General features: G+C 34.5%; 1 protein-coding gene across 1 annotated transcript in view; it reads right to left on the reverse strand.

Annotated features, from left to right (window-relative positions):
• LOC145248139 (uncharacterized) overlaps positions 1 to 25,000 on the reverse strand; it is a 173,820-nt gene that overhangs the window by 281 nt on the left and 148,539 nt on the right. Inside the window, exons 6-8 of the mRNA XM_080109953.1 lie at positions 13,656 to 13,744; positions 10,464 to 10,902; positions 1 to 3,711 (exon numbers count right to left, since the gene is read on the reverse strand). The exon at positions 1 to 3,711 is cut by the window's left edge and continues 281 nt beyond it. Of these exons, the coding sequence (XP_079966079.1) occupies positions 3,650 to 3,711; positions 10,464 to 10,902; positions 13,656 to 13,744 (590 nt within the window). The 3' untranslated portion in view covers positions 1 to 3,649. The remainder of the gene's footprint in view (positions 3,712 to 10,463; positions 10,903 to 13,655; positions 13,745 to 25,000) is intronic.

Here is a 25,000-nt window from a genome sequence, read left to right on the forward strand (position 1 = left end):
TCAGCGAACGATCTGATTGGAGACCTGTGGTGTTCTCTGGAAGCTGAGTGACAACAAGTCTCCCCAGACGTCCAGCTCTCCCCTCTTCCTTCGCTAGCATTTGCAAATAAATTTGCATAATCGCAACAATCTCTTAACATTGATTTCTCGCTGGCGGTAGCCATTATTATTATTTAATTTTTTTTTTGAGAGTGCAGAAACCAACCTCACATTTTTTTTTTAGAAAAAGAATCATTTCATTTAATTGGAATTCATTATTAAGATAAGTATGATTTGTTAATTTTTTTTTATTTCGGACTATTATCCTCATCTTCCTTAGTTATTGTTTCACGATGTTTCGGCCAACTATTCCTCTGAACTTCGTCAGGTGGTAACCGCGATGGGATAGGAACTCCGAATTGCTGAGAGTACAGTTAGGAGATTCGGAGTTTCTATATCGTCGCGGTTACCATCTGACGAAGACCAGAGGAATAGTTGGCCGAAATGTCGTGAAACAACAACTAAGATAGATGAAGATAATAGTCCGCAATAAATAAATTAAAAGTATTTTAGTTAGATGTATAAGGTTGGTGCGAAAATAATGTTCTTTTTAACATAAGTGTTAACGCCAGAAAACGACATATCAACCGATTTATTTATTAGGTTGGTGCAAAAATAATGCCGTTTTTAACATCAGAAAACGACATTATTTTTGCACCAACCTAATAAATAACCTTTAAACATTTTTTAAAGAATTTTTTAAATATTATGCTATGCTTGGGAATTGTTTAATCAAAATTCATTATTTGATAATTCCATTTATTTGGATTATTCATACTAATATGCTGATCTTGGTGGTTATTACGACAACTTTGTTGCCGATTTAACCCTCGCTCTTCTTTAGATGCATCTTTTTTAAACTAAAGGACCTGTAGCGTAGTGAATAAAGTATTTGATAAATTCAGTTGTAATTTATACACTCCTGCCGGTTGCAAGGTTCGATCCTCAGTGCGGGCGACACTCAAAATACAATTGTGAATTACTTCGATCTTCTACCCAGTCATGGCCGACAGAAAAAAAAAAACATGTTACAGCTGTAGATTAAATAAAGAATTCTGTACGAAATTGCAGTAAAGATTCCTCAGTTCGGCAGAAAGATTCGTGAGTGCTACAGAGGTTCCATAGACCGAAACGTTATGCAAATAACACTCAAGATGAGAACAGTAGTCTGAATAATCCAAATACGAATTATCGATCTAAAAAATGCAGAAACTTAATCTTTCTCGAACGCCGGAATCTGTATGAAATTTCAACCAGAATCCTTCGAAATTTTGTATGCGTTTCCGAGTTCGTAAAGATGCGCCTGATGAAGGTCGGAGGTGACATCGAGCGAAATGTTATGAAAATAAACATCAGAATAGTAGTCTGAATAATGGTGTTGTGGGGATGTCTAACGGTCGAATTGTGACATATTATTGGCTTATATATTAGGTTGGTGCAAAAAATAATGTCTTTTGACATAAGTTGAACGTAAAAAAAAAACATGTTTTTGCACCAACCTAATAACTTGAGGCTGTATGGAATACAAGTGAATTTAAATGGCACAACTTCAGTTTCTGAAGGAATGTTACAAACTGGCACACATGTTGTCTGGTTTTCAGTCATTATTTTTTTTACTTTATCTGAGTCTGTTTGGCTTAAAGACTAAAGATCGAAGTGCAGATATCACGATCCAAAGATGTGATATGATAGAACCTCGAAAATTATAAAGGCCACTAAATATCACGGCTTATAGATTTAGGTTTGTTAAAGCCCATTGCATTAATTGTGGTTATTCATGCACTAATACTATTAGAAAAGGCATGAAACCACAATTCTGTCAGTAATGGTTAAAATAGGAATAATTATTATTTAGTAAAACATTAAGACAATTCTATGTTTGTTTGTATATCATCACTAGAGCTAGGACAACAGCATATTCTTTTCATTGTTTTGACTCTTGAGTGTGTATCCGTTGATATTTTATATGCTTTTATACAGAGTGATGTGGTTCTCGGTTGATTAACTATGCTTAACTGTGTCGGATATAATCTCGATTATTAGGGCTAGGACAACAGCATATTCTTTTCATTGTTTTGACTCTCGAGTGTGTATCCGTTGACATCTTATATGCTTTTATATAAAGTGATGTGTGTCTAACTGTGTCGGGTATATACTCTAGTGTAAAAACAATGGTCTGTTGTCATAGCCCTAATCATCACACACGAGTCCTATATTTTTAAAGATGGGATCGTTGGGTAGCCGGAGATCTTATGTTGCTGTTGTCGAACTCAGAACTCTAAAAAAGATACACTTTCTTTATCTTCGGGATAGAATCGGTGTAGCACCTTTAATGTCCAAAACTGGTACATAGAATCGAATTGCATATATATCGAAGACACCTTTAAAAGAACGGTAGTAATATGCAACATAAAGGGCACAACTGCGGAATTTCTACAGATTCCGCTAATATTTCTCTATATAGGCGTTTATTAGTGATAGTCTCACTTTCTTATATCTAATATATAAACGGCCATAGGTTTTTCTGTCTGTGGGTCTGTCTGTCTCCATATTTTCAAACTCTACCCCCTCCCCCCGAAACTAAAAGTCGCAGAGCGACGCTAGGAGCCTCAAATGATTGGAATTTTTACGGACTGTTCTTTTATAGGTCTTTAGCCGGTTTAAATTAAGGGGTTAAAAATAGGTAAAAATTGAAAAAAATTGTTAACCATTTTGTACCTTCATCTTAGTTTATTTTTAATTTTTACTTGGTTTGTATGCGTGTCACGTTCGTACAGTGGTAACGTTACCAGCTTTGAATGCTACAGTTTCAGTTTCGATTCTTGCTAATGACACCTAAATACTTTTTTGTTACTTTTGAAATCACGACTGCATAATAGTATATACGAAATCTGGACCAATTAAAATATCATATTTAAGCGTATTTTACTCCCGGGCAAAACCAGCCCCCCCCCACTGGTATATCTATAGCATTGATAGTGTTTCTCTGTATATGGGCGTTTATCGTTGATAGTGTCTCTCTATATATAGGCGTTTATCGTTGATAGTATTTCTCTCTATATAAGGGCGTTTATCGTTGTTTATCGTGTCTCTATACATGGGCGTTTATCGTTGATAGTGTCTCTATATATGGACGTTAATCGTTTATTGTATCTCTCCATATAAGGCCGTTTAATGTTGATAAGCTCTCTTCCTTTCTATGTACGGGCGTTTATCGTTGAGAGTGTCTCCATATGGGTATTTTCCGGCACAAAACTTACCAAAGATGTTAAATGTGCCCTCAAACAGAACTTCAAAAAGACTAATGTATGTAAATGTTCTATTCAAATAACTTATTTAAAAAAAGACTGTTTTCGAGAATCTAACTGAACAAATAATCAGGACGAAACCCTAACCCTAACCCAATTATCTGGCCAGTAAGGGCAGATTAAATAGACGTATGTATATATTGGTATTAATAGAAATGAGTGATGTTTGCGCAAGATAGTCTTTCTTTTTCATTTAGGGCCTATAAATAATCCGGTCAAATAGCTGGATCATTAGTTCACCGTAGTTTGAAAGATTCGTGCATTCTAACGACAACGTCTGATCGATGATAACTTTTTTTGTTTTAACTGATTGGAAAATAAATAATTTCATCTTCTTTCGAATGGGAATTCCCCTGGCACGTGCCTGAAATGTAAAAAATAAAAGAATAAATAGATAAAAGCATTACTTTTTAAGAATGAAATTAAATTTTGACAAGCTTCTGGGCTTGACATTTACTCCTGATCTGAAATGGAACACGTAGATCAAATCGGTTGCCAAGGCCGCTGGAAAAATGGTGGAATCCTTCTATCGATCCAGTAGATATCCCACTGCTGATACAATTCTCTATCTATATAAGAGCCAGGTACATCCAAGGATGAAGTACTGTTGCCACAGATGGGCAAGAGCTGCTAGAAAGGACTTATCCTGCCTTGATAGAGTTCAAAATAGATTTCGTAGCCTCGTAGGATATGTCATTTTCTCTTCCCTGCAATTTCTTTCTCACAGAAGAGATGTTGCGAGTTTGTCTTTGCTTTATCGTTATTTTCATGTAAAGCGCTCGACTGAGCTTCAGTCTATGGTCCCCCTCGCCAAACTTTCACAAGAAACACCCGTCTAGCTGAAAACACGATCAATAATTCCCCCACTCTTTATCTGTGCCTAAATCTAAACGTAGATTCCATGAGCAAAGCTTCTTTCTTAGAACTGCACGCCTGTGGAACTCTCTTCCGTTTTCCTGCTTTCTAGCTGACTACAATCTGATTGTCTTCAAATTCAGCGTAAACAAGTTCTTGATGAGCCGTTCCAGTTAAGTTAACAAATTTACCGAATTTCCATTAATAACGATTACTATATTGTTCAATTGACATTCTTAACCCTTATCCTCGAGTGGTCTCTGGGCCTTGATAAGTGGTGATGCCCATGTAAAGAAAATAATTAAATGTTAACTATTCTACACTTTCCCTGATAGACTGTTAACTATGTTGCACTTCCAACTAACAATTTCTGGAATTAAATTCGGCACTATGCTGTCAAAACTCGCAATTCCAAAACTCAACACCGACATCAAAATTTGCTACTCGTGCATCCAAATTCAAAATCAAGTTTGTCTGTGAAACATCATGTTTTTTTTTAATATTTAAACCGGAAGCATCTCATTTGCATATTAGGTGAGAAGCTCGCCAGCATATAAAGAGAAACAGCAGTCATTTTTTCTTTTCGTTTCCTTTTTGTTTGTAACGAGCACTGCAATCTGCGAAGAGAACACGTTTGGACCAATATTTAAGATATTTTATCACAAAGATCGTGGAACTGTTTTTTTTTTTTGTTTTTTTTTTGAAAAGATCATGACGTCCTACAGATTTTCAACTGAGACCTTTTATCAAACAGAATCATCAGTCATGTTCATAAAATATCAAGTCATCCCATGAGTTTGCCCAGATTTTAATTGTCTGAAATTTAAAAGTAAACGGATTACATGAATTGGAATACATAGATGGAACATAAAGCTAAATCTGCAAAGAAGGTGGGCTCCTTTTACCGGGCTAGAAAACTTCTCACACCTGCCGCTATCCTACATATCTATAAGGCCATCATTAACTCATGCATAGAGTATTGTAACATCCCGGCTGGTGCACAAACCACTTAAAGCATAGTCATAATTGCAGTTAAACAATCCGACTTTAGTTATTTGCATACTCCAGAGAACTTCGCTACTTATTTGGAAACAATAAAACAAACACGTACTATGTAGGGTTATTGTTTCATTTCATTGTTTTAGGAACGATATTTTCATCTCAACTGTGATCTGGTTAGCCCATCTCTTTCTTGCATTTTTTAATGACATCTCCTTAATAGTATTTCTTTATATAATAGACGTATGGTTCCTACTAGACACTATTCCTGAATATGTAATGTCTCTCAGTACATGGATTTGCCAAGAACACCTGGCACGAGGATACTTTTTCTACGAGTAACTCCTGACTAAATATTCAAAATCACATAGTATTCGTGGCCCAAATAAGATCTCCTGGGTGTGGCTGATCCGTACTAGCTTTCATGAAGAATAGTACACCCTCTTCCAGTGATTTTAACTCAAGCAACAGCACGAAGCTAGATACTCCATCAGACTAGATAAATTTTTGTCCTGAAATCTAGCAAGACCGTCGTCGACTTGTGCTGTATATTACGGCTCAGCAGGCTGGATTTTCAGTGTTTCCGGAAACTTTGGATGCTGGTGGACGATCGAACTAATGTACGATGTTATTTAAATATAAAATATTTCATGGACTTATAATGTTAAAAAAATAAAAATTTGAAACAATAACAGATTTGGAATTTACTAAAAAGTCAAATTATTTTAAAGCCACGTTTTGTTTATAATAACAAAGAACTATGGAATGTAGATTAAGCAAAATCACATTGTTACAATACAAATAGATTTAAAGCCGATTAGAATAATATTAACAGAATAATAACTTAATGATGTAAGGGTGGCGTCAACAGAAACGACAGATTTGTTATATAGACATTTCTAGATCGGAAAAGCGGACAACTTACCAGGCATTGGAATCTCGACTGATTTCCATTTTTACGTCTATGGAAGCTCTAATGGGTACATTTTAACGGATGTAGGATCTAGAGACGTTACCAAACTCCGAAGGAAGCGTGATTACGCGAGAATAAAGTTATATAAAATATAACCCGAGGGTCATAGTTTTTCCTTCCGATAGTGATATCATTCTTTTACAGAAGCTTCCAGTCAAGTATCAACCGCCGGAGAAAAGGAACAGTGGATGAAAGTATGTTTACCCTTTGTCTGTGCCACGCAGAAAGGATGTTATATATATATATATATATATATATATGTGTGTGTGTGTGTGTGTATGTGTTAAAGAACTGTATCGTACGTTTGTTGTCTCGTTTAATGAACTGTAAAAATATGAACTATTGATATCATACATACACTCAGTTATTTGACAATCTTTGTATATAGAACAGCTATCGTTATATGTACATTATTTATAAAGTTTGTATATATATATATATATACATATATATACATACATAGATATATGTATATATATACATATATATATTCTGTGGAAATATTTTTATTCACTTATATTTCTTTTTATTTATACCAATCCTTTAATTTATGAAGCTCAATTTAATTACAGAGCATATAATGAATAAATGACAAAAGTCTATATTGCAAATTTCATGATGCTGACCATTTTACAATTTATTCCTTTAATTAAGTTGACACTTAAAATTCTGGACAGTATCTGTTTCGTAGCACAACATCATTTACTTAATTATTATATCAATCAGTGAATCTATTCCTTCTGAATAGTTAAAGGCAAAATAGGTTCACTGATATAATAATTAAGTGATTGATTTTGTGCTACGAAACAGATACTGTCAAGAATTGTAAGTACCAACTGAATTCGGGGAATAAATTATAAGATGGTCAAGATCATGAAATTTGGAATATAAACATTTGTCATTTATTCATATATATATATATATATATATATATATATATATATATATATATATATATATATATAATATACCGCTTTACAACAACAAGAGCCATACAAAGCAGAAGTAAATATTTGAAACCTCGGTATTTCATACGAATTGACATTTTTTTTAATCAATAACCATAACGTATGATTTTAGATGATTAGAAAGTAAAAAAAAAAAATTGAGTCGATTAATCAAATACACTAGTTGTGCCTATTCGGTGCTGCATATGATGCGATGAAGTCGGTTTAGTTTTTAACTTTTACATATTTATACATTTTAAAAAACTAATACGAAAGAGAGAAATAACATTTTAGTTGTAAGGGAGACATTTCTATATTCTTCGAATAAAATTAGTTATTTCCCTTGTTGACTTTGATTTTTTTTTGTATCCAGTCATAAGCGACAAATGTTTTCACATTATCGCTTGCCTAGCCTGAACAGGATAATTAATAAAAATAAACTGTCATAAAAGTAGTTATTATAATGCCAACACAATCAATTTTGATTGACTATTAGTAATCAGTTTGATACAAGAGCTTTAATTCTGTTTCGGTCCAACTTTGTAAATCTGATATCGTATATTATGTTATGGGTAAATTTCTAAAAAATACTACTTTTTTTGTTTTAAATTTGAATATATTATTTATTGATCTTTTATCTTGAATTTGTGATATATAAAACTTTGATGAGTAAATTAATTATTTACTTTTTAATAGACACTTGAAAATGGGGGGCGTGAATTAAAAAAAAACGTTTGTCTAAAATATTATATTCGGTTTATTGGGAAGAGCATACAATTTCACATTGACCCTGAAAATAGCGTAAAAATTGAATCAATAGAAAAATTTTGATAGACTTTAAAAAGTTTAAAAATTGAAAAATACTGAGCTCGTAAAATTCAATTAATTTCATTAGTTTAAAAAATATTTCTATTACTTTTAAAACAACTTTAATAGTTTATTTTGGAAGTATAATCCATAAAGAAAATAAACAACCCACTTTTAAAAGAGAAATTATGAGTTTTTTTTAATATTTTATTTGCAGTCTCGTCTTAGGGGTGTCAAAAATTCCTGCAAAAATTCTGATACACCTACTGCAAACCTAGAGATTCCATTTCCACTGTTAACGATGTGATTGCTCAATTCATCAGAAAGAGAAAAATAATAAATATTATCACATCTAGGTTCAGCAGGATTCTCTAACAGCTAAGCATATTTAATTGAGTTTCGCTTCACCCACCATATTCACGTTCACTAGATATCGCCTTTTCAACCATCTTGATCAATTCTGAAAAATCTCTTTGCAGCCATATACACTATCCTGTTTGCATTGTAGGAGATTGGAATTTGTGAACATATTGCGATTGTAATAGTTTTTTTCTTATTTCAGTTTATGGCTTTGAGAATGACCTGAAAACATTTAGAGATGATGCCCCATTTGGGAACTGTGAGAATTGTAGCGTTGCTCCCTGGTGCATTTTAACTCAGAGTCGTAATACCTGTTAGGGCATATGGTGCTATAAAATCAGGCTGTCAGAAGACACTTGCTTTCTGGTCAAAAATGCACCAAATATTGATATAATTGCTTTTTTCCCCTTTGCAAAACTCAATCATGTTATGCAAAGTAAAAAAAAAAAAAACAATAACAGCTTTTTTCTTATAAAACAATCATACCAAGCACTATCACTAAATATTTGTAAAAAAAAAACAAAAAAAAACTTGAATTATAAAATCTTTTTACCAAATGACTGGATTCGGCATTAAATAACCTAAAGACTGATATAACGTAAAACAAAAACATTATTTCGTTTAATAAAGTTTAGTTTAAGCCGAATTTTAAGCATTTGAGGCTTATAAGTAAAAAAATATGTTTTCATATAATTCTTGATTATATCATGCTAATTGAGCGTGTCGAAGATCAGCAATTATTTCAAATTCTCGTCCTATAATCGAAGCGATCATTGGCTGCGAGCATTTTCTTTTTGTGGACACCTGTTATATGCTGCGGGTAACTGAACATAATAGTCGTTTGCTTTTAAAGGCAGACATAATAACCCTAACAAGTGTGGGGTATATGGTTAGAAAAGAAGAAGAAGAAAAAAAAGAAACGTACCAGGCGTATCTGCATCGCTCTTTGGGAAAGAAGAAGGAAAGGATGGCCAGCGCATTTGTATACGCGAAGGGCATCTTGGGAAGGCAGAGCATGATGGGAGAAGCTATTTTTTTCCTGTTTCTTCCTTTTTTTTCTAGATAGGACGATATAAAAGCATGGGAAAATTCCATGGGGGGGCAGAGAGAAAAGAGTCGTGAACATATTCTCTTGAAAAGAATTTCGTATTGCTGACGTTCGGATTGTGCGGTGTGACATTGGTGGCGAGAGGCCAGGTGTGGTCGATTGGAAAAGAAGAGGGCAGAAACGTGCTGTTGTCGAGAGAGTGACTCACTCCTTCCCGAACTGCAGAACCGAATCCTGATTATAACCCTAGAACAAGTATCGTGCCGAGAGAGAACAGGAGATTTATTGAGTTGCACGTCGCGTAGTGATGTTACCAATATTCCCCCCAAAGTGTTAGGAAGTAAAAAGAAAGAAAACCAAAAGAGAAAATAAGTATCAGCACGAACAAAAGTATGGAAAGTGAGCTTAATAGAAAGACAATGGAGAGGTGGTTGTTCACCAAGACAAACAAAAGGTAGCTGAAATAGGATTGTTAATCAAGCTGTGGCAAAAGATCGGACATGTTTAGAGTTAGTTTGGGGACAGTTTTATAAGTGAAAATAAATTTTACGACAGAGACAGCATATGATATCTCTTGAGTGTGCAACAGTTGAGGAATGTTTCCAGTTTGATACAGTTAGCAGCATGTAACTAGCCCGAGAGAGACCGGAGCAGAGCGAGATAAGTTGACGTCAACTGACGAACACGGCTCTTATACAAACTAAGATATGGACGTTAGCGTTTAGAAGGCGGTTTCACGCGATGGCGTAACACACACACGCAAAACACAGCGTTGTGACATTTTAGCTAGTCAATTACATTCGGCTATAATCATATCATGATTGTGAGTATATCCTTTACATTATTAAGCGCAAATCTATTTAGATTAAATTATTCTTAGTCCATAATAATGCTCATCTTGATTCTTTCGACCAAATTTCCTTTTCTTCATTACGTTACGTTCTCGCTTCTGTATCACCACTTCCGTTCCCACGATTTTAATTCCAAATCGTTGGTAACGTGTTGATCTCGTCTATATTTCGTTTTCTATATCTTCTAATGTATTTACTATACATGTATCAACTAATTCGCTTAACCGAATATTGAACATGACTAACCTAATAAAATCGTAAATAAATTATACTTACATTCTTCTAGTCTTGATTCAAGGATTGATATTTGCGAACTTAGCGAATTCATCATATATTCGATAGATTTCAAAGTCGTCTTTTTGATTGGTTCCGGCCCTTCTGTTGTTGGGGTTGTTTTTGCAGTTGTCGATGTTTGCGTCGTGCTCTCTGTAACGAAAGTTGTTTTCATTTCTGTAGTTGTGGGCGGGTCAGTAGTTGTAGTGGTGGGTTCGGTGGTAGTAGTTGTTTCTTCAGTAGTGGTTATTGTTTCAGTCGTGGTGGGGCGTGTCGTAATTTGCTGCATCGTAGTGGGTAGTGTCGTGATAGGCTCCGTCGTAGTCCAGTGAGTAGTTTGTCGATGCTCCCAATTTATTCCAGGCCTTAAGTTTTTGCATTTGTTTCGGATACAACGACGCAAAGTTCTCTTCAGTTTAGTCACGGTCTTTCGAATCTGAGACTGAAAAATGTCGAATTTAGAGGCAGATATAAATAAGAAAATATGTTATCGACAATATACTTATACATTATATACGTGTCCGTGTATATATACATTATATATATATATATATATATAAGATGTACATATACAAATATATATACATATATAGACACACACATATATATAAATATAAACATACATACATACACACACGCATATTTATATATGGAAAATATGTAATCGACAATATACTTATACATTATATACAGTTGCGTGTATATATATATATATATATATATATATATATATATATATATATATTTATTTACCAGTGGTGAAAAAAACCGGACTAGAGTGCTCAATGTGAAGCCAGAGCAGTATATAGGAAATTTATTACTGTGAGTCCAGAATGAGTTTAAATATTGTTTCAGCTAGAGGAAGAGTCCATCTATGAATTCTGACGATGCTAGTTGGATATTTCCTCTCTTTGAGGATCTTCCTCTAGCTGAAACAATATGTAAACTCATTCTGGACTCACAGTAATAAATTTCCTATATATATGTATATATATATATATATATATATATATATATATATATATATTATTATTATTAAATGCAACTTTGCTTTATGATACTTTTTTTTTACTTTTTCGATTTTCTGTATGAGCCTTTTTGTATCAAAATCAAAAATATTAATAAAGGCTCCATAGTTGTTGCTGTCACGAGCGCTTTCGATTCGTCCACGAGTTATCTTCAGGTATTGAAGTAAAAGTACGAAAGAGCGAAAATGAGAATTAAAAGTGAAAACTAAAATATACAGTAAACGGCGTTAGGTGATGATAAGTTAAAATATATAGAGTCGATGAAAAGTCGATTAATAATATAGGTCGCTTAAAAATTCGAGTATTAAAATCAGCAACTTCGTAGACACTGTTAACGAAGTTCGTCCAATACGAACTACGCAAGACATTTTAGAACGTTACTGCTTTTCTCGAATGCAATATATATATATATATATATATATATATATATATATATATGCACATATACACACAATACATATATATACACACGCATATATATATATACACACATACGTTCATATAAATATACACATATAAACACACGCATATTTATATATGGCTATAATGATTATATATACGTAAATGCCTTTAAACTCTGATGTTTAACAAAAAGTTTTCAATAACAAGCAGAACTTAATTATAGTGCATTTATTTATACAAACATTATTGGCTACACATGTGCATGCATGTTTCTGCTGCAATAAAAAATCTTACCGGAAGAACCTGCTTCTCTAAAGGAGTTGCAGTAGAAACAGGCATGAACATATGTAGCCAATTATGTTTGCATTAATAAATATACTGTATATGGGTATGTACAGGCGGTATGTATTTTTAAACAATGAATTAAAAATCTATATAGAAACTAAAAAGACTAGCTAACCAATTTCGAACTTTACTTAAGTGAGATTAATCGAGGTTAGGATTACAATTAATAGAAAAAATATGGCATAGAGATTATAGCGAGGGAATGAGGGGAGGAATCAAATGGACAACATTAAGTCCAAGGAGATTTTCTTTTCGTTTGCAAAGAAAATATTTACAAAAACGTAAAGGGTTTCCAGAATCTTTAAGTGATTGGGCGAGTGCAACCTGCTGAGAATGGAGAAGTTGACACTGAAATTAGAGATACAGAAAAAATTAATTTATAAGGTTCTCAGAGGGAGGAGAGAGATCATTAATGATATGTTATGTAGATGACAATTGACCAAAGGTGCAGGTGGTTCGAGAAATGCTGAACGAAAAGAGAAGCGGCGGAGGGAAGTGTTTGTATTGGATTTGTATTGTAAAAGGACGTAAATAATAGGCGAATGAAACGAGAAATGGTGGGATGGGTGGATAATAACGTAAGTAGTTGGTGTTGTTAGTAGTGATGGGACGATTCCAATATTTTTCCCGATTCCGATACAATTACCGATTCCATGCTAAATTCCCGATTCCAATACAATTACCGCTTCTGAGTTTTTGTAAATCTTTAATTATTTAACTATAAGACTTATTTCCCCGATTTTTGTGAAAACACAGATTAAATATGCAGATATTTTCCTAGACGTTAAAATACACTTGTGGAGATTGATCTATCGATTTTAGCTTTACTGGTGGTTTAAAAATCAATAAATATTTATTATTTCATCATTATTACTAGCGATGGAAGATTTTACTTTAAACAAAATCAAATAAAAAAAGATAATTAAAAGAATTGGTTTTGGTATCAGAAAATAGGCATCAATTTTTACGATACTCCCAAATCTTCGATTTTTCCGATTCCCGATTCCGATTAATCGTCCCAATGTTGGACATCATTCATTCATTTCACGTGAATCAGATGATTATTGCGGTTCTGAATTTTTAGATGAAGATTGGTTATTCGTATTATTTGGATTTTTCGGATTACTGTACAGTAGTCCGAAGAATCCGAATAATACAGATGATTAGTGTTGGCATTCGTTTCACTGATATCTTTCTAGTTAAAATCATTTCTAGAAAGGCATGTACTTGCAAGAGTGAAAATATTTCAGTTACAGTTGTTTAACATATTGGTACCGTGAGCCTATCTAACCATTTAGTTTTCGTTTTTTCATCTTGTTATCTTATGCACAATATATCACTTGTGACCCAACGGGTCACGAGTCGTTTAGTATTGAGTTACATATGAATAAGGAATTCAATAATTTAAATGCATCCTTACCTTTTCCCGTTCCATTCTCATCACGCGTCGATTCAGCTTTTTATAATCCGATTGCAATTGTTTGAATTCGTGTGAACAAGTCAAACAAACTGAAAGAAGTTAAAAGGGAGTTTAAAAATGTTTTTTTTTAAAGTGAGTTAAAAAGTTTTAAGTCAGTTAAAAACGTTCAACAAGAGAGTTTAAAAAGGTTTAAATAAGTTAGTTAAATTTTTTTTTTAAGTGAGTTAAAAAAAAAAGTTCAAAAAGGAAGTTTAAAAAATTTCAAAAAAAAATAAAAGAGTTACAAATGTGAGTTAAAAAAGGTCTTCAAAAATGGGATATAAAAATGTTCAGAAATGGAGTTTAAAATTTTCAAAAAGGGGAGTTAATAAAAATCAAAAGGAGAGTTAAAATGAGAGTTCAAAAAGTCCACAAAAAAGATTTAAAAAATTCAAAATAGGGAGTTAAAAACCTCTAAGTGAGGCAGTTAGAAAAGGTTAAAAAAAGCTAAAAAATGTCAAAAACAAAGTGCAAAAAAGAAGTAAAAAAAAAAAGAGCGTCAAAATATGTTTATAATGAATTTTTAAAATAGATTTTTCAAAGTATAACACCAATAAAATAACAAGTATGCTACTACTAAGACATATTTTTCTTCGGATTAAAATAATATAAAACTTTTTAAACGATTATCTCCACCCTAACTGTCGAAACACTAATATTATGTTGAATATTCATCGCTGAGGTGATTTTTAATATATAATTAATTTAATGTATACCTGAAGTTTGGTCTGTAGCCGAATTCTTCTCAGCTCCCATACTGCGGATTGGAGACGCTCAAAGGTAACGCTAACCTTTGCTATCCTGCAATCAACTTCATCGTCTATATGCATACTCCCCATGATAGGGTACTTCCTAAGCAAATGAACTTATCTACATATTTACATTGCATTTTTATTTAGGTTCGAATCGAAGTAATGTCTTTGTTTTGAATATACAGGGTGTCCAGAAGGTCACTAGAGGATTTTGAACTTAAATAGGTTCTTTATTTTTAAGTATATGTTTCTGTAATTTTAACACAATCTAACTAAGACATTGGAAAATTTAAAAAACATGCAAAATTCAAACGATCTTTATTTATGAAAAATAATATCTTTTAAATGTTAACCATTTTCAGCTTCGCATATTTGTGCTCTTTCCAAAACATTATTCATGACAGATTGCAGAATCTCTTGATTGTGAATTTACTCCCTTATTTCGTTCCTGGTGATGTCCTTCAATTCTTGAAGGGTTTGGAGTTTGTTAACATAGACTCTTTCTTTAAGATATCACCACAAGAAAAAGTCGGGCTAGTAAAATCTGGGAAACGTGGTGGCCATTTGACATTGCCATAGCAAGAGATAATATGCGAAGCGGAAAACGGGCAACATTTAAAAGACATTATTTTTTCATAACTAAAAATGGTGTGAATTTTGCATTAAAAAGTTTTTCGAAAGTCTTAGACAGATTTTGTTAATATTAAAGAAAGATATCACAAAAAATAAAGAATCTATTTCAGTTTCAAACCCTTTGGTGACTTTTTGGTCACCTGATAGTACCTATTTACTATGCCTCCCCACGGGACAGAGTTAGACACCAGGGTCGTTTTTTAACGTGGAGAAAAGGTACAAAAATAAAAATTGTCTCAGTCGTGAAGGATTTCTCCTCCACCGAAAGAGAACAAGAAATAGAAGTGCAGCGTCACCTGATAGTAGCGAATATCCCAAGCATCACATGCAGCGAAGCGTTTATTGCATTTCCTCTTATTTCAGAGGCGGAGAGAGGGTGTAATATCTGTTTCCTAAACCGTCTTCAGTGCTGACGAGACTGACCAGTCTATTTCTGCAACCGGTCCAGTGTTCGAGAAGCTGGACTTTTAACTGTCTCTAGGTTATTATTAGCAATTCAATTTAATTTTCTCGTATTTTTAACTATGACGTTTATTCTTGGTTTGTCTCGGGCACCAACTAGTTTGCTAATAAGATGTCTGAATAGAATTAATTCTGACTAGTTTTATGATTTAGATGATTCGGACTAGTATTTTCATTTCTAGTGTTAGTCGCACAACGTTTCGGCCCATATAACATCAGACCTTCTTCAGTTATATCTTGTCGAGTTCGGGAATCTGCACGGAATTTCGAACGAAACCTTTTATTTAATCAATGTTCCGTTGACCATGAACGGGTAGAGGTCTTGAGTAATTAATAATTGAATTCGTAATATCGCCCGCACTGATGATCGAACCTTCAACTTCCAGAAGAGTGTCACTTACAACTGAATTTTACCAAGCAAAGACAATTCTAGTATTAGTTTGGAGAGCGTTAAACCTAATTCCAAGCCGAAGCATTTTATGGAAGGAATTAAAACTAAATCTCATTTTTAACATGTCGCAAAGATCCACCAGAAAAACTGCTGAACCAAAATCAGATACTGATTTGGTAGGAAGAAAGCTATCAATGTTAGAAATCGATACACTGATTTCAATTGATTATAGATTTTAACATGTAGGTCTCAGAGTTCAATATAAATATTCCCAAATTCGAAAAGGCGCAATTGGATAAGGTTGGAGATTACATCGGCCGAAACGTTGTGAAAATAACAAGCAAAATAAGAATAGTTGTCCGAACGATTCAAATAATCAAGAACACGGTGTTATAGTTATCAGAATAAACTTTTAACAATGTAGGTTTATAGAAACAATGTACACTCCATGAGTAATTTGAATTAGGCATTGGGTTCTGGTTATGGCGAGACCCCCAATTGGAGGCGTGTGGAGTTACCTCTTAGTTATCACTAGCGGGGCTATCCGGTGTTGACCGGCGTAGAAATGTAATATATTTCTATGTAAACTTCTATCTGTCTCCCCTCCCAATCCGTTTTCTTTTCCCTCTGTTTCTTGTTCGCCTAGCCCATTCCTTTCTGTATACATGCAAACATGCACACGCATGCACACACATACATGCACATACACACATGCTCATACGAATTCACATATACATACGCACACATACACACGTGGAGTTACATAAACACACATATACGCACGCACTTTTATAGATTTCCCCGGCAATGAGTCGGCGTAAGGAAATCAACCTCCTAAAAAACAGTTACCCTCCTTTAGTTAGTGGATGGGGGACGGACTTCCACTGGCGAAATTTGTCCAGCTTGCAAAGAATTTTTTTTACTAAAATCTAGATATTCATATGGGAAAACGCTAATAAAAAAAATACCAACTATGTGGGTGTTTGTTTTATAGTTTTACAGTTTTAGCTAGACATGCACAACTAATTTTTTATGTAATTGATTACACTCATGTTTACACTGATCTCAGCTTCTATTTTTGGGTCATTTGAATAAATCTTTCCTAGGCTCAAGATTAATTTACCTTGGAAAACCTCATAATTAAAAAAAAATCTATTTTTGCGGTTCTTTATACTTAAAAAATTATTTTGTTTCCCAAGCCCATCAACTATACAAGCTCTCTCTCTCTCTCTCTCTCTCTCTCTCTCTCTCTCTCTCTCTCTCTCTCCCGCTAATCATATAACACAAATTATATCTGATTTGCAAGGTTAAGGAATCACTCGTTATTGTTATTACTCCATGTCCACTCAGACTTGAAGTGGTAGTACTTGACAAAATCCCATCTATGGTTTAACCGTTTCATTTATACTGTTGTTCCGCAGTAACAAATAGAAAAGTGATCAGAAATCATTTTTTATTTCACTAATTACACCGTGCAACAAATGTAGGGATAAAAAAAGTATATGCTATATAAGACCTGTTTCGTATTAAAAAATATCCTGATACTAAAGCTCACCTTTATTTTTCAACCACTGTTTTCATATGATAAGAAAGATTGGTCGGTATGTGTGCTTAGCTGTATCGGTGCAGTGTGCCGGTAAAAATGTCACTCACTGCACGAATCGCACAACTCTCTCTCTCTCTCTCTCTCTGTCTGCCTCTCTCTCGCGCGCTCTCTCTCTCTCTGCCTCTCTCTCTCTCTCGCTCTCTCTGTCTGTCTGTCTCGCTCTCTTTGTCTGTCGGTCTCTCTCTCTCGCTCTCTCTCTCACTCTCTCTCTCGCTCTCTCTCTCACTCCCTCTCTCTCGCTCTCTCTCTCTGTCTCTGTCTCTCTCTCGTTCTCTGTCTCTCTCTCTGTCTGTCTCGCTCTCTCTCTGTCTGTCTCTCTCTCGCTCTCTCTCTGTCTGTCTCGCTCTGTCTGTCTGTCTGTCTCTCTCTCTGTCTCTCTCTTTCTCTCTCTTTCTCTGTCTCGCGTTCTCTCTCACACTGTGTTTTTTGCTTACCTATCTTTTATATTTACATTCCACACATCGGAATTCCATGTTCACTTTATAATGATCATTGTCTTTGGTCGACATTCCATCCCAGGTTAAAATATATATCGTCCCATTGTTTTCGTTCGGAAGTCATTCTCCGTGAGCTCAACTATTCGATCGGAATGTCGATTTTCCTTTGTATTAATTGAATTATGTAAAAAATCGGATTTAACATCTGGCTTTGCCCAGATCCTGAATTTGCGTGTGTGCAAATGTTTTTTCCGGCGTTGCTCGTCACCTATCCAACATTTATATTTGTTTTCTTTGTGAGAGTTGAGGACATTTAGGAATATATTTTGCCGCCAAAAGTCGTCGTTACAAGCCACTTCGGAAGTCAGTAAAACTTAAAGGCATGTGATTCAAAAACAAATTAGCTCATGTACGTAGAGTTTCTGTAAAAATCATTCGTAAAAGGTTTAATAGAACTTTTCAATTACTGACTATTTATATACAAAATATTCACCTACAAAACAAATTCATTCACAACTCATTCGCAGAAAAATATAATCTTCTCTTGCTTTGAAATGGTAAAAAACTTTGAAGCATACACATTTTTAACGAAAAAACTGTATTCATGATTCAATATTCGACAAAGGTTGATGTTTCGTAAAACACGCAATCAATATGAAATTTGAGATAACAAAGATTGTCGATCACAAAAAATGTCAAACCTTTTGATAAAACATGAAAAGTGTTTGAGTATTTGATAATCGTCCATTTTGAATTAATTAAAGTAATTTATGAGCATTGCATTTATTGTTACATGGATCATTTGTATTTGAATGAATGCTGCTTTTTAAGTTTGGTTATATCTATCTATTATCTATCTATCTATATATCTATAAAAGTGAACGTGTCTGTGTATCTGTCTCTGTGTGTGTCTGTGTCTGTGTGTGTGTGTACATTTCCCTATGCAATAGCTCTGTCAATTTTTAGTTTACAGACTCAAAATTTGATATACAGGGTACGGAAGTTTGGGAAAATCGATGTAATCGGTTTTCGGCCAGAAATTTGGCGATTAAGGGGTCAAAGTTCAACAATTTGACTTTTGAGAACTCTACCAAACTCCTTCGACAATTTTGGGTCTAAATACTTGACATTTTAGATATAGGTTCCTTGGACATGGATCTAACTTAATAACTTGATTTGAGCCCAAAACATTTAATGTTAAGGGGTCATAATAGGGGTCACAGTTAAAAAAATTGACCGCTTTTTTTTTTTTTTTTTGCTCAACATACACCTCCAAATACCCGGGCAACGCCGGGCCCCCATACTAGTATATCTATAAAAGTGAATGCGTCTGTGTATCTGTGTGTCTGTGTGTTTACATTTCCCTACGTAATAACTCTGTCAATTTATAGTCTACAGACTCGAAATTTAATATACAGGGTACTGAGATTTGGAACAATCTATGTGATCGGGTTTCGGCCAGAAATTTGCCTGTTATGAGGTCAAAGTTCAACGATTTGACCTTTGAGAACTCTACCAAACGCCTCCGACAATTTGGGATCTAAATACCTGAAATTTTAGATATAGGTTCCTTGGACATGGATCTAACTTAATAACTTGATTTGAACCCAAAACAATAAATGTTAAGGGGTCATAATAGGAGTCACAGTTAAAAAAAAAATTGAACTTTTTTTTTTTTGTTTTTGCTCAACATACACCTCCAAACACCCGGGCAACGCCGGGAACCCAGGCTAGTTTAGATATAAAAGGCTGTCTGTCTGTCTGTCTCCATATTTTCAAACTCTATCTCCTCCGAAACTAAAAGTCACAGAGCAGCGCTAGGGGCCTCAAATGATTGGATTTTTTTACAGACCGTTCTTTTATTGGTCTTTAACCGGTTAAAATTGTTTTTAAAGCGGTCAAAGACTGGTAAAAATTGAAAAAAAAATCTTTAAACATTTTGTACGTTCATCTTAATTTATTTGTAATTTTTAATCAGTTTATATGCGTGTCACGTTGGTACAGTGGTAACGTCACCAGCTTTGAATGCTTCGGTTTCGATTCTAGCTGATGGCACCTAAATAATTATTTTTACTTTTGAAATCACGACTCTATATTAATATATATGAAATCTGGACAAATTAAAATATCATATTTAAGCGTATTTTATGCCAAGACAAAGCCCCTCCCCCCAACCCGCTAGTTTCATTCATTTTTTTTTTTTTGTTTAAAACTTAATTTTCTATTACTGGTAGTAATAATAAAAATGACTAATATGCATTTATTTTAAACTATCAATAAAACTAAAAGATCTATTGATCATAATAACGGATGTAAGTAAAAATAATACCGCAAAAGGTATGTAATAGATAAAGGCAAACTTAAGGCGTTTGTCAAACTAAAAAGAAAATTCTATCTGCATTTAAATATAGATGATGACTGCTAAACAATTATATCCCCCACTCTTCATCCCATAAAAATGAAATTCTACTTTTTAGGCGATCAGGCGGTTTGTATACGGCACAATCGCGTTGACACACCGGTTATCGCCAGATCACCGAAGTTAAGCAACGTTAAGCCTGGCCAGATGGGTGACCATTTTGTGAAGGCGATGAGCTGTAATATACTGTGAGGTAAAATACCAAGTTAAGAAACCGGCGCGGTCTATCCTTCGCTCAAGAGTAGATGGGATTCTCTTAAGCCGTGGTAAGCACCCCATCTAGAGATAACGTCACGATAAAAAAAATACCCTTGATAGCCCTGGCGAAGCATCTAGTATTCAGCTACGGATAAGATTTGAATTACGCTACAAACTCGTGTAGTGAGTTCAATCTCGGCTGTGGCCGCGACGGATGGATGGATGGAGGCGATTTTAGAATAGCAATCAGAATCTGTAATTACATCGGAACCGGGAATAAATCGTCCCACCACTAATATATAGGTGTCTCTCCCGTCACACAAGTCTGTCAGACAAATAAGGGAAGGGAGGACGCAAATAGCAAGTCAGACAATCCTCGCCTTCATCCTTTTTTTCACAATGAGAAGTTTTCTTTTCTATTTTCTTGAGACATTTACACGTTTTTTTTCTGTCGTCTTTTTTTTTTTAATTTAAACATTCCAGTTTGAGACGTTTACTTAAAAAAATGGTTTTTGCAGAAAAAGTTAAACAGAACAAATGGAAACATGCTGATTTTAAACCATCAGAAATAGTATTAACTATTCATCGATAAAAATTAAATTACTGGCTTAATTCTATAATTTGATGTAAATATTAATGCTAACATTGGCGAAGCATAGTTTCCAGTCATTTTTGAATGAGAGTTTATATTGGTGTAAATATGACACTATGTAACCTTTTTGAAAACACAAAAGGTTTCAGTGTGCTTAAATGTTTGTTTAAATGTTTCGAAATAGAAGGGCGAAATAGGAGTTAAAAAAACACGTTCATATAAATATATAAACGTGAAAAGATTTCGACATCCTGTCTTTTGAATACTTGAGGAATGAACTTTCCCCTTTTTTAAGTATCTCTAGGGTATTTAAAAGTCCGTTAACTACAGCCACACCTGCGCTCGTAGGAAATATGTGTGCTGAAAGATATGTATGTATGTATGTATGTATGTATGTATGTATGTATGTATGTTTGTATGTATGTATATATATGTATGCATATATATGAATGTATATGTCTATATATATATGTGTATATATATGTATGCATATGTGTGTATATGTATATATATGTATATGTGTATATATATGTATATGTGTATATATATATGTGTACATATGTGTATATATATATGTGTACATATATATATATATGTACATATGTGTATATATATATGTGTACATATATATATGTACATATATGTGTGTGTATATATATATGTATATATGTGTAAGTATATATATATATATATGTGTAAGTATATGTATGAACCAGTTTAGTCGCCGGTGACCCGACCATGAGGCAGGTAGTACTGGGTTACATGGTACCAGTAGCATATGACATGACCTGGGGTCAACGGCCAACTAGAACCGTGTGTGTTTGTGTGTATGTTTGCGTGTGTTGGGGTGGAGAGGGCTCCCATAAGCCGTGGTGAAGACAACCTTTCTAGGAGAAGCAAATCTCTGATTTAAAAAAAAACAACATAAAGCGGAAGATCAGAACCCGCATTAAGCTGGTCTGCAGTTTGACTTGTTGCTGGCTCTCTTGCTCTTGCTTGTTGCTGGATCTCAACATTTTGAAGAGAGAGAGAGAGAGAGAGAGAGAGAGAGAGAGAGACTTAGCTGTCATACAAAGCTAAGACTCTGTAACATTATCTGTGCATAGATACTCGCTCAGGCATTTGTCTATAAAATGGTCCTGTGACGATGGAAGTCATTTTTGGGCTCATGGACTTTAAGTGTCTTAGTGAGTGGCACTCGTCTGACAAGACGTTGCAATCATCATATATGTGTGTATATATAAGATTGGACTCGCTACACGAGTTTCTCATGTAATTCAAATCTTATCCGTATCTGAATACTTGATGCTTCGTCAGGGCTGTCAAAGGTATTTTTTATCGTGACGCCATCTCTAGATGGGGTGCTTACCACGGCTTAAGAGAGTCCCATCTACTCTTGAGAGAAGGATAGACCGCGCCGTTTTCTCAACTTGATATTTTACCTCGCAGTATATACAGCGCCTCGCCTTCACAAAATGGTCACCCATCTGGTACTGGCCAGGCTACACGTTGCTTAACTTCGGTGATCAGACGATAATCAGTGTGTCAACGCGATTGTGCCGAATACAACCCGCCTGATCGCCTAAAAAGTAGAATTTCATTTTTATGGGATGAAGAACGGGGAATATAATTATTTAGCAATCATCATCTATATTTAAATGCAAATAGAATTTTCTTTTTAATTTGATAAACGCCTTAAGTTTGCCTTTATCTATTATATAAGCCTGAAGAATCCTAGAGTGGATGAAACGCGAAATATTCAGTGTATTTATAACTTATTATGTATATATATCACCCCTTTTTCAAACGACGAGGCGAATGCTTATGATGATCCCTACGAACGCGAAAAGCAAATTACACTAACTGCTACCCCTTTCTTTCTTTGCCTCGTTGGGATTTGCTTTATTCATCACTTTCAAAAGTAAGTTTTCACATGTACGTGTTAATTAAAAAGTATTTTCAACCAATGAAAATCGTTTCAAACAAACAAATGTGAACTGAGAAACTCTTATTAGACCTTTTCAACAAAATTAGTTTTCCTTAGAATTTACCAGCCGACCCCACGGAAGAGCATCAGAAATGTACGGTACTTATCCCAGCCCGCGTACCCTTGGTCGGGAGAGGAAAGGCGGAAATGGATCACATACAAGCCTTCTTCATCTCGCGTGCACATATTTTTACACACTATCGACAGTCGGGCGAATATTTACAGCTATACATGCAATAACAAAAACAAGGTAAACGAACACACAGCCATACACAATGCCACGCTGCCAAATACTAACATAATATATTATTCACATGCATATTTTTCACACTATTAATATATTGACTTGTAACTATTTACTCAGCTCTCCTTACTCAAACACAAGTTTGAATGAATTAGCATTTTAATGATCGGAAGGAGCTTTTATATTCTTATCTTTTGTATAAAAATGTCTTGTTAAAAATTTCGTTGCAGATAAAACACTGTTTACATTTTAGTAAGCACTTGCTAACTGGTGACCCTTCTATTCTCTAAATATTTAATTTATTTCATATTATTTTGCATGTATTCCTAGATATATATCTTTTTTTTTTGTTCCTTCGCTATAGCATGACATTTATACCAAATTTATATAAAATATTAATGTAGTTCTTAGTATGACACGAGTGCTAAAAAGTGTCTCAAAGTGTCACGAAAATTCCGGAGACGGTTAGAAAAAAAAAGTTCATAAAAACACGTGGCTAGTCGTCTAGTGTATGCGGGCCCACGAAGAGGATATGGTATCATAAAGCAAAGAATTTCTTCGCAATTGTCCACGAGATCGTTCTCTTTAGACCTGTAGTCATTATCAGAAGTTTCTCTCAAACGGGTTGATATGTCGTTATGCTGGCATCAGGCAACAAAGTTATAAGCGTTTCAAAAGAGAAAATGAAATAACGCACACACAAGTTTTTTTTTTTCCATAAAAATGGTTTTATTGAAAACTAGCATTTCAGCCCGGCGTTACCCGGGTGTTTGGAGTAGTATGTTGAGCAAAAAAAAAAAATTAAAAAAATGGTAGTAGGAAGGCAGGCTCGAGCCCGTACCGCGAAGGAGGAAAAGAACGGGGGGAAAAACGTGATGTCTTTGCTGTTATGACCACTGGCAAACCGGGAGTGACATAGGTTTTAATTAAGGCTAGACAATCGAAAACAGGGGATGACTTTCGAAAATATCGGCGAAAGAAGCGACCCCTCCTGGTAGAAAAGTGCCCAGTTGAGGGTGAAGAAATTAATGTTTTAGCTAATTTATCGGTATTTGCCGTCTGAAGTGTCGAGCTTCAAAACGATACTGATATTGTGAAAATCCGTCGCCTCTGTCGAAAGTTTTAGGCAAACATGCAAACATACATGCATACATACATTTATATTTTGGTAGCTCACATTTTCGACCCAAACCGATTAAAAAGTTTGCTCTATTTCTGAATATCCTTTATGTAAAATTTCAAATGTTTAGACCAGAAAATGTCTGAGTAATTTGGTAGAGGCCACAGAGGTTATTTCTTTTTTAACTTTGACCCCTGAACATTTATTGTTTTAGGCTCAAATCAAGTTGTGAAGTTAGATCCATGTCCAAGGAACCTATATCTAAAATTTTAATTTTTATGCCCAAAATTGGCGGAGGAGTTTGGTAGAGTTCTCAAAGGTCAAATCGTTGAACTTTGACCCCTTAACGGCCGAATTTCTGGCCGAAAGCGGATTACAAAGATTTTCTCAAATCTCACTACCCTGTATATCAAATTTCGAGTCTGTAGATTAAAAATTGACAGCGTTATTGCGTAGGAAAATGTA

This window comes from Euprymna scolopes, chromosome 26, assembly GCF_053919585.1.
Source record: "Euprymna scolopes isolate OS-2025 chromosome 26, ASM5391958v1, whole genome shotgun sequence".
NCBI classification, from domain to species: Eukaryota; Metazoa; Mollusca; class Cephalopoda; order Sepiida; family Sepiolidae; genus Euprymna; species Euprymna scolopes.